Source organism: Neovison vison, chromosome 4 (genome assembly GCF_020171115.1).
Source record: "Neovison vison isolate M4711 chromosome 4, ASM_NN_V1, whole genome shotgun sequence".
NCBI lineage: Eukaryota > Metazoa > Chordata > Mammalia > Carnivora > Mustelidae > Neogale > Neogale vison.
In genome coordinates this window covers 144,954,708-144,971,233 of record NC_058094.1, presented here as the reverse complement: position 1 = coordinate 144,971,233, position 16,526 = coordinate 144,954,708, and the positions used below count along the sequence as shown (strand labels likewise).

Genomic DNA, 16,526 nt, shown 5'->3' with positions numbered 1-16,526 from the left:
TCTTTCCACGTTGCTGTCTTCTCCATCAGCTACAAAAGTTTGGAAGTCTTTCTAGTCTTACCGTACCCATTTCCCCCCTACTGTCCTGTCCGATTACAACCTCTCCTATCTTAAAAACCACCTTTGCTAGATCCTGCTTTCTCTGAGCTCAAGATCCAGACCCCATTTCTTTTCTTCTGTAACTGATGAACTGCTTGAAAGAGTGGCCTTTTTTCAGGGACACAAGTCTTTTATTTCTTTTAACTCTATGTGCTTTGGCTTCCTGAGCACCACACCATGGGGAATACTCGCTCAAAAGTCCCTTGGCGGGGGTGGGGTTCTCAACCCCTATCCTGGTTGGCTTCTCTGTGGGCTGGTCCCCACCCTTTCCCTTCCTTCTTCAGTGTAGAACACCTTCCTCCCACATCTTTGTGTCCTTTCTCAGTATCCTTTGTCTAGCTCCACGCCTTCCACCTTTACCTAGATGAGGGTTCCCCCTAAGAATTTTTCCTGTCCTTTGTCTATTCTCCCTTCTGTTTGGGAGAACACAGCAACTCTGCTGAGTGGCTCCTCTTATCACCTACGTGCTGATGACTTTCAAAGCTGGTTCAGACCCTCAGAAAAATGTCTACCTTCATCTGGCTTTCCAGAAGCCTCAACCTCAACATACGTAATGCCAAAATCTTCTACTCCATATCTGCTTTTTATTTATTTATTTTTGGACATTTGCTATCTTGGGAAATAGGAAGAAATCCAAGAAATCCAAGGAAGAAATCCAAGAAAGGAATCTCTTTCCTTTCCAATACTGATCTCATAATCCCCGTAGTCTTTTGGGTGTGAACCTCAGTTGGTTCCTTCTCTTCAGCTGTTTATTCTCTGTCCCCTCCTTCATATTATTACCACTGTCACTGTCCTGTTCCTTTGTTGCTTGGACTAGTGCAATAGTTTCCTAACAGGCTTGCCAGATGAAATATATTGCACAAACAATATTTATATAAAAAATTATTTATCTGAAATTCAGATTTAAATAGGTAAAGGGGATCAAGAGGTACAGACTTCCAGTTATAAAATAAATAAGTCACGGGGGTGACAGCATAGGGAATGTGGTCAGTAATACTGGAATAACTGTGCAGTGACAGATGGAAACTAGATTCATCACAGGGATCATTTTATCCTGTTTGAAACTCCCGAATCACTATGATGTACACCTGGAACCAAGAGGATATTGTATGTCAGTTACACTTCAATTAAAAAACTTTTTAAAGACTATTTTAGAAAGAGAGACTGTGCATGAGTGGGAGGGGCAGAAGGAGAAGGAGAGAGAGACTGTCAAACAGACTCTGTGCTGAGTGTGGTGGCCGACATGGGGCTTGATCTCATGACCCTGAGATCATGACCTGAACCAGAACCAAGAGTCGGATGCTTAACCAACTGCACAACTGAAGCACCCCGCATTTAAAAATTTTTTTTTAAAAAGCTGTTTTTTTTTTTTTCTCCTTCTAACTCTGACAACCCTACCCTAACTGGCCTCCTACCCTCTAATTTCTGAGTGTTTCCGTCTTTCCTTCACAATCATGCCAGAGTTATCTTTCTAAAACACAGATGAGAATACATTACAGAACTGACAGGAATCTTTTGGTGGCTCCACACGGCCTAGAGAAAAAACCCAAACTCCTCAGTCCTCAGTTAATATTAAAGAAAATCACCATTCTGGTTCTGGTTCTCTTTTCTTGTCCCATCTTCTACCTTTGTACTTGGTATTGGGAAAATCACCCACCCCAAACAAGTCATGCGAATTTATATCTGTGCTTTTTCTCAAAATGCTGGCTTAGCTTGTCATTCTCTTCTCCCTTCAAACCCTTAAAAACTTGTTTTTAATATTCACAATTCACCCTGTTTCAATATGACACTCGAAATGAACTTTCCCATTTATATATCGGCAGAAGTATAGGGAGGGATTTTTACATTACAGTTTCTGTTCTGACTTTGGATAAAATAAAATGCCCTTTATTTCTCTCTTCTTTGAGAGAACTATCATCTTCCTCCTCTCTCTCTTCCTGAGAGGTAAGTTATAACTTTTTTGTTCTTAAAATTTTTATCTAAGTGTAATGAAAACAGTGTGATAATGGTTTCAGTTTATAAAACCCTTTAGATTTAAATTATGGCCATCCTTCAAGGACCAGTTCAAACGTCATCTCCCTCACGGAGTGTTGCCCTGATCCCGACACTGAAGCGACCCAGAGTGTCCTTGGCACATACCATTTTATTTCATTATTGCCCATAACATTCTCTCTTCTTCTTAAAAATTTTTATTTAAATTCCCGGGTTATCTTAGTTTCAGGCGTACAATACAGTGATTCCACAGCTCTGCACAGTTCTCAGGGCTCATGATGACAAGCGTACTCTTCCTCCCTTTCACCTATTTCACCCATCCCCCACCCACTCCCCCTCTGGTGACCACCATTTTGTTCTCTAGAGTTAAGAGTCTGTTTCTTGGTCTGTCTCTCTCTTTCCTTTGCTTATATCTTAAATTCCACATATAAGTGAAATCATACAGTATTTGTCTTTCTCTGACTGACTTTTAGATGTTACTTGTGAGCAGGAATTCTAAGCAATTTTTATGTATAAAAAAAGATACAGTCAGTCATACCTATTTGCATTAGGTGCTGTTTTAAGGGATTTGCCTGAATTCAATCACTGATCAGCAACTCTGAAATGTAGGTACCATTATGACCCCTGATTATATTCTCCACATAACTTAGCTCAGTGGACTCTAGTCAATCAGAATTAATTAATTTTTAAAATGAAATGGAGATACTTTTATTTGGGATAATATATTGTCGGCTCATTCAGATGAGATTTTTCTTCATCATCAATATTATTTTAATTGATTCATTAATAATATGCAGAAAGAAGTATAGATGATTAAATTCGTCCTACAAAGACACTTACATAAACATGTCAGTGCTTTACAAAGGTGCTGAATGGGGTTGATTTAGTATGACTGATCTTGAAAAAAAATCAAGAATTTGAATATTATGTGAAAAATGGTAAAAAGTGAAAATGCTTAGAATTAGAAGCACTGACAAGCTGAAAGTTTATCACAACTTTTTTGAGAGGAGGGTTAAGCTTTCCCAGGAATCTTTCTTAATAATACGAGAGCCAATTTGAATTCTAATTTTGTAAAGGAAATGAACTTTGGGTCTCTAAGTATACAGTCCATTTCAGAGTCTAATTGGGGAGATCCTTAATGTAGGAAGATTACATTATTATATTTTACAGGCACAACTTCCCCATTATCAAACAGATCATCATTGAAAATGAGGTAGCATCAAGCGGACAGTGTTTTGGAACATGGGATAATCTGAACTTAACTGTGCCACTCTAACGTGCAGGAAGTAAGGAATGTGAGGGAAATAAACAGCCAGTGCTGAAGCCCAGACTCAGGGGGCCTGTTTGTCCTGATGAGCTGACATCTTTGTGAGTAAGTTCAAAGGTGGTAAATGTTTATTAAATGTTTATTTCCTGTTTCGCTTCCAGGTGTTGCCTGTGCTTTTCTAGTCACTCAACAAAAAAGGCATGTGACACCTACTCACATTTCTGGAATGACATCCAGTAGAAGAATATGTAACCAATACGATAATTTTGAGAGGGCCCTAATTTCAACCCCCTCATTATTCCTTGGGTATTTTTCTAAATGTTTATCTACTTATATGCTCCACAATAATCTGGGGGAAAGTACATCTTATGAGCACTTTCTTTGTGTGTTTGGCACATATTAAAAAGTGGACAGTGTTATTAAGGTATTATAAACATGTTTCTTAACTTCCCATTCATTTCATCAGTGATGAGATCATGATATATCCATGAAAACAAATGGCTTACTTGGATGACTGCTTCTGGGGGAAGCCAGGGACTTTGGACAAAGGAGTGATTTTGTTCTCAGCTTCTCTCCCTTTGTCTTTTCAGCTATGACCACTGAGGGAGAGGTGGTCATTGAGGTGGCATTTTACCTTCAGGACTACCAAGGCATTTCAGGACTAGCTCTCTTATAGGATGGTACTAGTGGGGCTGGTCTGAAGCAGGTGTGAGCTTTTGTTCTTCTAATAGAACTGTGATTTCATGAATTTCATTTTATGTTGTTAGATAACAAACAATCTTACTTCCACAGGGATACGGGCTGGTGTAGGTTCTGCCTTAGGTCAACAAAATTTGTTCAAATTGTACCTACCCATAACAAAGTAAAATCTCAGGTTCCCATAACCGGTGGTATCCATATATGGAGTGCATAGTTTCCTCTCTCCATCTTTGAGGAAGACCATCGATAAACCTGATTCTACTGTTCCACATTCTGTACCTATGACAGCTCCCAAGATGTCCCACCTTAAAAAAAAAGTGATAATCATGAACAATTAGAATAGTAAGTCAAAGATTCATAGAGTATGGCATTTTATTTTTACTGAGGAACATATGCTTAATAATCAATCATTCTGAAATAAAGATGTGGTACAACCGATTTAATAATGAACAAATTTTAAACACATTCCATTCACAATAATGATTTTTCTGCAGAGGATAAATTTAATCAATACTATGTATAGTATGTCTACTACATGATAGTCTTTATTCTCAAAGTACCTACAGTCAAGATTGGTGGGGGGGGTCAAGTCTGAACTGAGGAAACAGGGAACCATAAAAGAGAGTATCATAAGATCATACACTTTTATGGTATTTTGCACATTACCAAAATGTAACTAGAATGTAATTTAAATAATAATGTAATAATGTAATAATAAAGTAATAATGTAAAAAATGTAAATAGAACATAAAGTCGTAGGAGTGGCAAGAGTCTAGCAAGTTTTCCAAAGAAGAGGAGATTTAAACTGGATCATGTCAAAAAATATAGAATCAGATATATAGGGGAGAACAAAAATATCTAGTATTTTAAAATTCCTGTTTCTCCTTAGTGTTTATTTCTGGCTGTGTCTAATCTGGACATTGCTAGTCATATAACTCGCCTGCCCACACATGGAGGAAATTGGGACACACAGAGGTAAGTGGCTTGCCTAAGGCTAATTGCCTATTTAGCTCTAAAGTTGAGATCTTCTGTTTCTCAGTTTGTTGTTATTTTAGTAGTTACAGTTCTAAAGACTGTATCATGTCAGGGAGATTATGTTGACCCATTTTAGTTTATAATAGATTTGGGACCAAGATGTTTAGGAAATGTCTTTTTTTTTCAATAATTTAATGGATTATATTAATCCGAGAAACTCAAAAATAACTTTTTGAAGCAGCTCTTAATAGTGCTAGACCACTGTATATTAACAAGAAACCTCTCTTGACTCATACAAGAAAATCTCACACTGGTTCATTGGTCTTTTACTTGCTCCATTTATCCCAATTAAACCACTCAGCCTACTGATCCACAAAGCAAGTTAAGCTTATAAATGATGCATATGATGACTCCTTTTAGGCGTTAGAGTATTTTTAAAGTGAAAAATTGGATAGAAAAAGATGGAATTGTCCTGGACTAAAAGAACCTTCTATTCAGGTGAAAAATGAGATTAGTTGTCTTTTTCTCATTATTAGTTGTAAATGAATAATTCTTCTAGATGAATCTAAATGAATTATTTTCAAGACTTCCACCACAGACAGAGCTGTGTGAGATATGTTCAGACTCTGTATTTCTTTCTTTCTTTTTTTTTTTTTAAGGTTTTTTTATTTGAGAGAGAAAAAGAGTGCACACACACAATCGGGAGGGGCAGAGGGAGAGAGAATCTCAAGCAGACTCCTCATGAGAGTGGAGCCCCATGCCGAACCCAGTCTCACAACCCTGAGACCATGACCTGAGCCTAAACCAAGAGCTGGACGCTTAACCGACTGGGCCACCCAGGCGTCCCTGTATGTTTCTTTTCAATCTTTATCTTACAGTCCAATATATTCAATTTTACTCTACATTAGTCTTTATTTCTCCCACTTTTAAATGTTGGAAGATAACAAAGGTGAAGTTATTTTCTTTAGAAACCCAAATATTTATAATCAAATGAAATGGAAAGTTGAGTCTGCTTTGAAGAGAAAGAAGCGGAGAGAGAGATCTAAAAAATCATTTTGTGTGTCAGTGATTTGAATAAATTATCTTGCATTTATTAAAAATTCAGTAGAAGCCTGTTGTGGCATAAGCTCATTCTTTCATGAATTTGTGTAGATACCGGCTCAAGCTTAGTTGGAGACAAAGTATCCTTGAGGGATAGCAGAGCAAGGCTTTCAGTCCCTGGACTTGAGAGTCCAGATCCGTGAGGATGCCAAGTTGTGGGTCTTTTCTAGATAGTCCCCGACCGTCTCTCCATAATCACTTACATGAAGTAAAATCGTAACATAACCAAATCTTTGAGGCCGGAAGTGGTATCTGAGGAGCTCTAGAGTTTTAGCAGTATTTTTGATGGCATGGCAATTTTCCTGAAAACAAGTGTTACTTTTCTACAGCCTAATTTATGTCTTCCTCAGGTAAATGTGGTTGTAGTGAGTTGCATTTGAAGGACTGTCTGCCTACAGGGGAGAGACCTCTACAACATAGCAATTTATATTTATGCTTTATTCTTTGATGACTAAGTCTAAAAAAAGAGCCCCTATATTATTTATTATAGATACAGTGGTATTATTTATAACACATGGGTCGAATTTGGAACATAGAAAAAAAATTTCATAATCAATAAAATGCCTTAAGGCAACTTTGTTCCTTAGATGTAGCAAGGTCACAATGATGTTTAATTTAGATCTTTAAAATATGACTTCTCTATTCTTGTGTCCAAAAAAGAGGAATATTTTTGTAAGTAAAGATGATTTAAAGCAGTTTTTTAGCTGGAAAGTGGATGGTCCTCTCTATCAACTATTTTGGAATGCTTTGAGAATACAATTAATTATGTTTTAATCAGCTCATACTTTGATATTTTTAAGAAAGGTACAAGAGGGTAGAAATTAAATCTTTTCACACAGAAAAGATAAATATGTTAGGCGATGGATGTGTTAATTAACTAGATGGAGTTCTTTCACAACGAATATATATATCGTGTCACGATGATGTGCTTTAACTTTCTCACAATCTTGTATGTCAGTGATGCCTCAGGAAAGCTGAAATTAAAAAAGATTTCTTTCATTAGCTTAAAAATAGAATGAGATCTATTCTTTGAAGGGCAATTTGGCAGTAACTATCAAGATGAAAACTACATACCTCCATGTATGTATATGTACGTGTATGTATCTGATTCTCTAATTTTCCTTTCCCTTTTAGGAATCTACCTTTCAAAAATACTTTAACAAGTATGCAAAAATTTTCATTACAATATTTTTTGTCTGTCAAAGGAGTTCAACCAGATAAACTGGTACATCACCCTTTTGAAATCCTGATCTATTTTATTTATTTATTTGAGAGAGAGAGACAGTGAGAGAGAGCATGAGCGAGGAGATGGTCAGAGAGCGAAGCAGACTCCCCATGGAGCTGGGAGCCTGATGTGGGACTCGATCCCGGGACTATATTTACTGACTAGAAGATACATTCATTATATGTTTGTGGTCCTAAAAAATTAAGTTGTGGCACAGTATACAAAATATGACTCTAGTGGGTGCTGTGTTTGTGTGTGTGTAATCACAGAAAAATTTCTGAATGAATATATGTGTACAATTTAACTGTGAGAAATGGGATTAGCGTGGGGGACTTGGGATTTTTCCTTTACGTATCTGCTTTGCAGTAAGAACGTAATTTTCAGGAAAAAAGAAGAAAGGCATTCAATTTATAGGTATTATAATGCACAATGAAAACGTAAATGATCTCATTATACGTTGATGAAAATGCTAAGAATATGAACACAGGCAATAGAAGTCATATTTTAATCAGATATTCTTTGCCTATAAATATGGGCATAAAATGCTCTAAAGCTAATGAAGCATTTCACATTATCTCTGAAAATTTGTTTTATTCTATTTTCCAGACTATATCAAATCATCAAAGTTGGCTCCTTTAAGTGTGAGCTAAGATATAGGATAAAGCCTGGCTACTGAGATCCCACATTTACCAAATTCATAAGATTTTTTTTAAATCCCTGTGAACTCTCTGAGGTTAAATAAGTTCATTCTATCCATAAGGTCTCTATTTGGGATAAATGCTGTTATTTAATAAGGAATGTGCCATAGGTAAAGACCCTTCCACATTCATTTATATTCATGAGGTTTATCTTGAGCGTGAGCCCTGTCCGGTCTGGCAAGGTGTGGACTTCGACTGAAGGCTTCCCTACCTTCATTTAGAGGTTTTTCCCTTAGCATGACAGCTTAGGAGAAGGTAAAGGATGAACTCTATCTGAAAGCTTCCCTGCATTTCAAAAATTCTTTTCTTCAATTGGTTCCCCTGTATTTCACTCAAATTCAATTTTGTTTTTGGTTTTTATTACATGCATTATGTTGATTTACTCTCTTGTCGGAATAACATTAATAAAGAATACTGTCTTTGGAATGGGAGAAAGCACTCAGCTTTCTCACCAATAAGACAGAAATATGACCCAGACTGAAGGATGGTTAGAGAAAATAATGTGCTGCCTGGGATGTGACAGCACGTCAGTAAGTGTTAGATCCTCGCCTCCCCCCCACCCCCGCAAAACGTAGTACTACCGCTGCTTTAAAGTAAGTGGAAGAGACCATTCAAGTGACTTCTAAGTTATAATGAGTGTTTTTAATTTTTCACACCAGAATTCGCAAAGCAGCAAGACTGGACAAAGTCACAGTACCATGTACTAGTGCTACTACTTCATCTTTAAGCAAAGGGATACTGAACTGAAAGAAAAATGACACTTCATCTATCGTGGATCTTTGGTACTATTCACGATTTTTGTCTGTAATCTTCTGGGCTCCTCAGTTTATTATTTATGTTATCTAAATGGTCAGGTTGGTTTGGCTTGAATAAAAATGAACATGCTTATAAAAGAAAAAAAATCCACTTAATACAATATTAACACAGACTGCCAACCTATCTCCAGTCCACTTACCTTGAATTATAAGCTTAAATAAAATCCTTTTTTAGCTTTATAAGCATTTTTGTGAAAAGTGTTCTAAGTCAGAGGGAACATAACTTTTCTGGGTAGAACAGAGGGAAGAATTTGTAGAAAATACAAGAAGATATTCAGACTGTTCTGGAGAATTCTAAATAATTTGAGCACCCATTTTCAATTAAAGCACCAACTTATATTGAAGGGGGCTATAATACAGATTGTTCTTGTTGGTTTATATGCGATTTTGGTTTTCAAAGGTCATGTGTAAGATTCTTTGCTACTATTTCCCTGGAACAAGGAAGCCAATATAAAATTGTTTTATTGAGTTTATATTGACTTTTACTTGTCCCCCTGCCCCACTGGATAACTTTCAGTATCAAGAAAGACATATTGAGTCAGATGTAGGTGTAATCCAGTTAGCAAGCAGTGCTATTAAAACATATAACGGATACTTTGAATTTTGGTCTCTCTATAGTAAATAATCTGTCAGAGATGAAGCTGTGGGACACCTCGGAAAACCAGTCTTACTCAATTTTTTCTTCTATAATCTTAGATGAATTTTTAAAAAATATATACTTAGAAAGAGCTTCTTCAAAGCAAATTCATAAAGCAGTTACCTTAATAGGATATGGGTGGTAGCACAAGAGGATTGTTAGCAATGGAGGTTGGACGGAACTGGAACTGGAACTGGTTCAGAGACTGCTCTCTTTCTAACCATCGAAAAAGCCAGCAACACCAAATATGGGAGAGCAAATGTGACCTCAGGATGAGTCCTGTTTGCCCTCCAAGCATCTTTTCTATATCTTGCTGGTGTATTGCACTTACGGGCATTCCATCATGTGCAGTCCTTGCCAGTCGTTGCTTTTAATTTTTAAGCAAAGGAAGATGCTTCACAGAAATGATGTCTGTGGCCTGGGAGGGGTTGGCTACATGGAGAAGTACAGTTGGTAATATTTTTTGAAACTTATAAAAAGAAATTCTATTTGTTTCTATTAAAATACCAGTATTCTCATTACTGAAAATTTGGAAAATAAAAAGGTTGGGAAAACATCGCCCATAACCACACTCTCCCAGAGACAAGCACAATTTTAGTATATTTATTTCTAATATTTTTGTATGTATATTTCCAAATGGTTGTGGTAATGTGATATAGATGGTTTATACTCTGTCTTTCTTCACTTCTATTAGGAATGTTCACATTTTCCAGGCTACTATTAATTCTTTATAAATGAGACACACAGGGGCACCTAGGTGGCTCAGGGGGTTAAAGCCTCTGCCTTCTGCTCGGGTCGTGATCCCAGGGTCCTGGAATTGAGCCCCGCATTGGGCTCTCTGCTCAGCAGGGAGCCTGCTTCCCCCTCTCTCTCCGCCTGCCTCTCTGCCTACTTGTGATCTCTGCCTGTCAAATAAATAAATAAAATCTTTAAAAAAATAAATGAGCCACACAATATTTTATTATGTATATGCCAAACTGTACTTAGTCATTTTCTTATTTTTGAATTTCAAAACATAATAATAAATAGTTACACTATTTAGCACACTTTATGGGTCTGGGGAATTAAACCATCAATTCCTTAATGCTCCTGGATGTGTTCTAGGATACAGGTAATTACAGGGTAAGCTTCTTGAGGTGTTAGAGCTCTGCTCTTACTTCACAGAAACTCCTAGATCATCAAGACTGACTTGTGGTCAGTGGTGATCAGGCGAACCACTGAGGAAGGGCTATGGAGAACAAAGAAAAGGTTGAAGACATGGGCATCTAAACATTTTGGTGCCAGCAGCCTCCTCCAATACCTTCCACAGAGAAATCCCATCACTGGCTGATGTTGTGCCAAGCTGTCAGAAATGAAATCACTTTGGAAGGATTCAGATTTCATTCTTTCTTTCTCTGTGACCTCAGTAAAGATTCTATCTTGGAAGGGAAGCCAGTGGAGGTATTCTGGATGTTCGCATGGACAGCTGGTTTTTGGAGGGGTGGGGGGGGCTACAAACTAACTCAAGAATGGCAGAACCAAAAGCAGATATAGTGTGTGAATGTGCTGCACATGAAAGGTTTAACATTTAATTTCTATGAAGTTCCAGAACAATACAGTGCTTACTTTTTTGTTATTTGAAATTTTACTGTTTATATTTTTAAAGTATTAAAAAAAATGGCCTCAAGACTAAGCAACGTTAGAACTCAGGGCCAAAGCAAACCAGAACGAGATATACATTCTTTTAATAGCTTATAACAAGATTACTCAGATCCATTTTAGCACTTTCACGGTTTTAAAATATATCCAATTATCACTTTAACTAATATGGTCTTTTTTCTTAATGACACTTCATTGGTTTATTTAGAGAATCCAATTTAGGTTTCATTGGCCACTTCAACTTTATTTGTTTGTGTTTCTTCTATAGCTCATTAATTAATCTGAGTATAATTTTCCTTTGAGCACCACTTTGCTCATATCCTATTACCAATAGTAATTATAGTTGGGATAACAGCTAATTCTAAGTTTTTTGATTGCATATTATGTGCTATGCATTGTGGCAAGTGTCCTACATATACTGTTGCATAAAATATCCGCTTTTAGCCTTTTTAGTGCTTAAATTTGGATTTTTTTAATCTGATTTGAATGATCTGATTTTTTAGTTTTTATTTTTTTTAAAGATTTTATTTATTTATTTGACAGACAGAGATCACAAGTAGGCAGAGAGGCAGGCAGAGAGAGAGGGAAGCAGGCTCCCTGCTGAGCAGAGAGCCCGATGAGGGGGCTCAAACCTAGGACTCTGGGATCATGACCTGAGCCGAAGGCAGAGGCCTTAACCCACTGAGCCACCCAGGTGCCCCTGAATGATCTGATTTTAATATGCCTCCTTCTCTCATAGTTTTCTGGTGTATTTGTTTCTCTTCTTTGATTTTTAATTTCGTGTGTTATTGCAAATATATAGTTTACTTTTATTAAAAACTTACTTTGGAAATCTCATTTAATAAATGAATATAACTCAAATTTATTGAGTTACTGGTATGTTTGAAAATATCATTTAATAAACATAACTCGGTCAAATTTATTGGGTTACTGATATGTTTAGATGGATTCTTGACAAATTGTTTTCTGTTTTCTATTGACACTGTTTTTTACTCTTTCCTTTTGTTCCTTTTCCGGCATGTAGGAGACTCAGTCTTCCATGTCCTATGTGACCCTGATGTTTCAGAAGTTACATAGTCTGTTTCTGGCTAATCTATTATTTACATATTTACACTTAAAAGTTTTCTATTAACATTAAGAGTTATCCCAGAGCTGTATCCTCATTCCAAGCAAGATAGGAACTTTGGCAGTATTTCATTTCCTTACTCTTCTTTCCTTCTTGTCACTTTCCCTTTGTACTTCTCACTGAGGTCATCTGGGCTTTAATTGCAAGTTTTTATTAAATTACTTTTTAAGAATCAATACTTATTTAGACTGAACTAGAGGCTTTTTTTTTCTTTGATCGCCACTCCTTCTTGAATCTATCGTATTTCTCTTGATTAATTACCAGGAACATATTACCTCGCAATTCTTTCAGAGAGGGTTTGGGGCGGAGTAAATTTTTTTGAACCTGGTGAGTCTGAAAAGGTTTGTTTTCGTTTTGTTTTTTTTCCAATTGAAGTGTAATCGACATATGATATTCTATTAGTTTCAGATGTAGATCACAGCGATTTAATATTTTTATGTATTAAGAAAAGATCTCTGTAATCTAGTTACCATATGTCTCCATAAAAACTTATTGTAATATTATTGACTATTTCCCTATGCTGTACATTACATCCAAAGGTAGAAAGAAAAGTTAACAATGAAATCCCATGTATATAATATCCAATTTCAGTAACTGTCAAGTTGTTTGGGTTCTTTTGATATTGAATTGTGTAAGTTCTTTATATATTTTGGATTTTAACCTCTTATTGGGTATGTAATTTGCAAATACCATTGATCATTCAGTAGGCAGTCTTTTTGCTTTGTGGATGGCTTCCTTTGCGGTGCAAGAACTTTTAGTTTGATATAACTTCATCTACTTTTCATAGATTTTGAAAAGTTGTATTTTGATTTTCATTTGTTTCAAATATTTTTTTAAATTTTCTCTTTGATTCCATGTGTTTGTGTTTTTTTTCAGTTTTGTTCTTGTAGTTGACTTCTAGTTTCATATGTTATGGTTAGAATAGATGCTTGATATGATTTCAGTCTTCTTGAATTTACTGAGACTTGTTTTGTGGTCTAACATATGATCCATCCTGGTGAATGTCCCATGTACATCTGAAGAGTGCGTGTTCTGCAGTTTTTGGATGAAATGTTCTCTATATATCCATTCAGTCCATCTGGTCTAGTGTGTTGTTTAAGGTCAGTGTTTCCCTATTGATTTTCTGTCTGAATGATCTATCCATTGAGGTAAGTGGGGTATTAAAGTCTCATGCTATTATTGTATTGCTGTCAATCACTCCCTTTATGTCTGTTAATATTGCTTTATATACTTAGGTGTTGCCGTGTTGGATGCATAAATATTTACGAATGTTATATCCCCCCCGGGTTGACACTTTTGTCATATAATCTTATTTGTATTTTGTTATAATCAGTCTTAAAGTCTATTTTATCTGAAATGAGAATTGGTACTCCAGCTTTCTTTGCATTTCTATTTGCATGGACTACCTTTATCCATCACTTCACTTTCAGTCTCTCTGTGTCTCTGTATCTCAAGTGTCTCTTGCAGACAGAATATAAAAGGGTGTTATTTTTTTCACCCTCTCAGCCACTGTGTGTCTTTTGATTGGAGCATTTAGTCCATTTACATTTAAAGTAATTATTGATAGGTATGTACTTATTGTCATTTTGTTATTTGTTTTCTGGCTATTTCTATAGTTCTTCTCTGTTCCTTTCTTCTTCAGTTGGTCTCTTCCTTTGTGGCTTCATGATTTTCTTTAGTGTTGTTTGGGTTCCATTCTTTTTATTTTTTGTGTTTCTATCATAGGTTTTGGGTTATGTACAGAAAACACGGTTACCATGAAGTTCTTGTATATGTATATGTTTTTTTTAAACTTAATGCTTAGTGCTACCAAGAAAAGTACTATGAATCTCACCTAGAAGCTTTTAGGATTTCTTCTTTTATCAGTGTTCTGAAATTTCTTCCTGATGTTCTGGGACTGAATAAGTTCCCATTCATCTTTAGCGCTAAACACTTCATTCACAGGAACTATGTCTTTTTTTTTTTTTTTAAAGATTTTATGTATTTATTTGACAGAGAGAAATCACAAGTAGATGGAGAGGCAGGCAGAGAGAGAGAGAGGGAAGCAGGCTCCCTGCCGAGCAGAGAGCCCGATGCAGGACTCGATCCCAGAACCCTGAGATCATGACCTGAGCCGAAGGCAGCGGCTTAACCCACTGAGCCACCCAGGCGCCCCGGAACTATGTCTTTTTTTTTTTTTTTTTCAATCTTGGGAACTTTTCTTCAGCAATATCTTTGAATATTTCATTTCAGATATTCTCTCTGACCTCTCTTTCTGGAATTCTTATTTTTCTAACATCAGAAGAGCCAATTTCCCCCACACTTTACAACTTTCTTTCTTATATCTAGTGATCCCAAGTTTTGGGTAGATTTCAAGACTCAAATTTCTAGCTCATTAATTTGTTCTTCAGCAGAGGAAAAAAAAATTAAGTTTGTTTTTAACAATCATATATTTTCATCTCACATCTCTATGCTTTCTCATAAAATGTCTTTTAATTTATCGAATGCAGTACACACTCTTATCTGTCTGAGGATATGAATTATGCCTCTTATCAAATCCCTGTTTGTTTATCCTACTCTGTTTTCTCAGACCTTAGTTCTTTAGTTTGATGATATTTTTTAAAGATTTTATTTATTTGACAGAGAGAGAGAAATCACAAGTAGGCAGAGAAGCAAGCAGAGAGAGAGAGGGGAGGAAGCAGGCTCCCTGCAGAGCAGGGAGTTCGATTCGGGGCTTCATCCCAGGACCCTGGGATCATGACCTGAGCTGAAGGCAGAGGCCTTAACTCACTGAGCCACCCAGGCACCCCTAGTTTGATGATTTTTAAAAGGAGTTGATTTTCCTCAGATTTGTTGATTCTAGATCATTTGCTTAAATTTGTATCTGTTATTATTTTTTAAATTTTGGTATAAAAATGGCTACTGGGCAGATGGGCCTTTACATGGAACTACCATGTTACCCCTGGAGATTTCCAGTTACCTGGATTGCCCTGTTTCTCCACTGCAAGTGTCCACATTTATTGCTTCTTCCTGGGAATAGAGGCCTCTACTTGGAAGTAGGTATACTGAGGGACTCTCCTCTTTGGCAGTCACTATCGCAAAACCTGAGCCCCATTCTTAATCCTGTGACCAGCATCTGAGTCCCGGGTCAGGGCTGAGCCATCTTTTCAGTGTCTTATTTCAACATCTGTTTGGGGCTTTAGTTCCCTCCTTCCATCAGATCTTCTCTTCTCTTTTTGGGTACAACACTTTATAATTCCTGACCCAACTAGGGCACATTTTTTTGGGTTCATTTTATAGTGTCATTATACATATGTTTGCTCATTTTCTGTAATTTCCAAGGATTTGGGGCAAGTGGTGAAGACTGAAGCATGCTGCGTCGATTCAATATTCTAACATTCATTACATTTGTGGAGTTCCTCTTTAACGTGAATAGTGACAACTGTAAAGGTATTTGAATAGTAAAAACATACAATGTTTGCATTTGGGATGAAAAAGAAGTATACAAAATCTATATGATAGCAGTGTGTGTTTCTACAAAGCTCTTTCCCACCTAAAGGCAGTCTCTGCTAGGTGAAATATGGTGGTGGCTAATTAAATGAGGTATTTGTAAAGTTAAGCTGAAGCTTAGAAAGATTCACATAAATTATCAGTGTATCCATTAAAGTTTCTCTCTTTCTGAAGTAACAGATGTGTCTTGTTGTTGTTGTTGTTTTTTCAGATGTGTCTTCTTAACGAAAAAGAGAAAAAAACCTTTACGATCCCACTTAAAAAATAAACCTACCAACATTGGATTTAGGACAGTTTTATGATATAAGAGGCAAACAGCTCTTACATCCCTGTGATGTGAGATCAAATAGTTTGACTCAAATGGTAGGAAAAGAGGAACATTTGGGAAACCAGATTCCCAAAATAGTGGCTTTCTTTTCTTTCTTAACATTCATATGAAGTGTTTTGAAATTATTAGAGAGAACTGCATATTCATTTTTCTCTTTCATAATTCTTACAGGTGAAAAACATCATTAAGAGAAGTAAAAATATATACAGGTTAATAATTTAATTAAGTCATTAAAATTCTTTTTTTATTTTTAAAATAGTGACCTCAAGATTCACAGAGCTCCATCAATTCAATTGGCTGTTCTTGAGCACAGTTGGAATTTGCTGTCTACATTTTCTATGTCAGCAGGTGAGCCAATAATGATTAATTATCAGGGTGGGTGATGATGACGGAGATGAAGAATGAGACAAATATTTAGTAAATCTGGCTGGTAAAAC

General features: G+C 36.4%; 1 protein-coding gene across 3 annotated transcripts in view; it reads right to left on the bottom strand.

Moving 5' to 3' along the window:
- The window catches only part of RELN (reelin), a 511,932-nt gene that overhangs the window by 179,431 nt on the left and 315,975 nt on the right, over positions 1-16,526 (bottom strand). For all 3 annotated transcript variants that reach the window (XM_044245854.1, XM_044245853.1, XM_044245852.1), the window contains exon 12: positions 4,211-4,362. In XM_044245854.1, the coding sequence (XP_044101789.1) occupies positions 4,211-4,362 (152 nt within the window). The remainder of the gene's footprint in view (positions 1-4,210; positions 4,363-16,526) is intronic.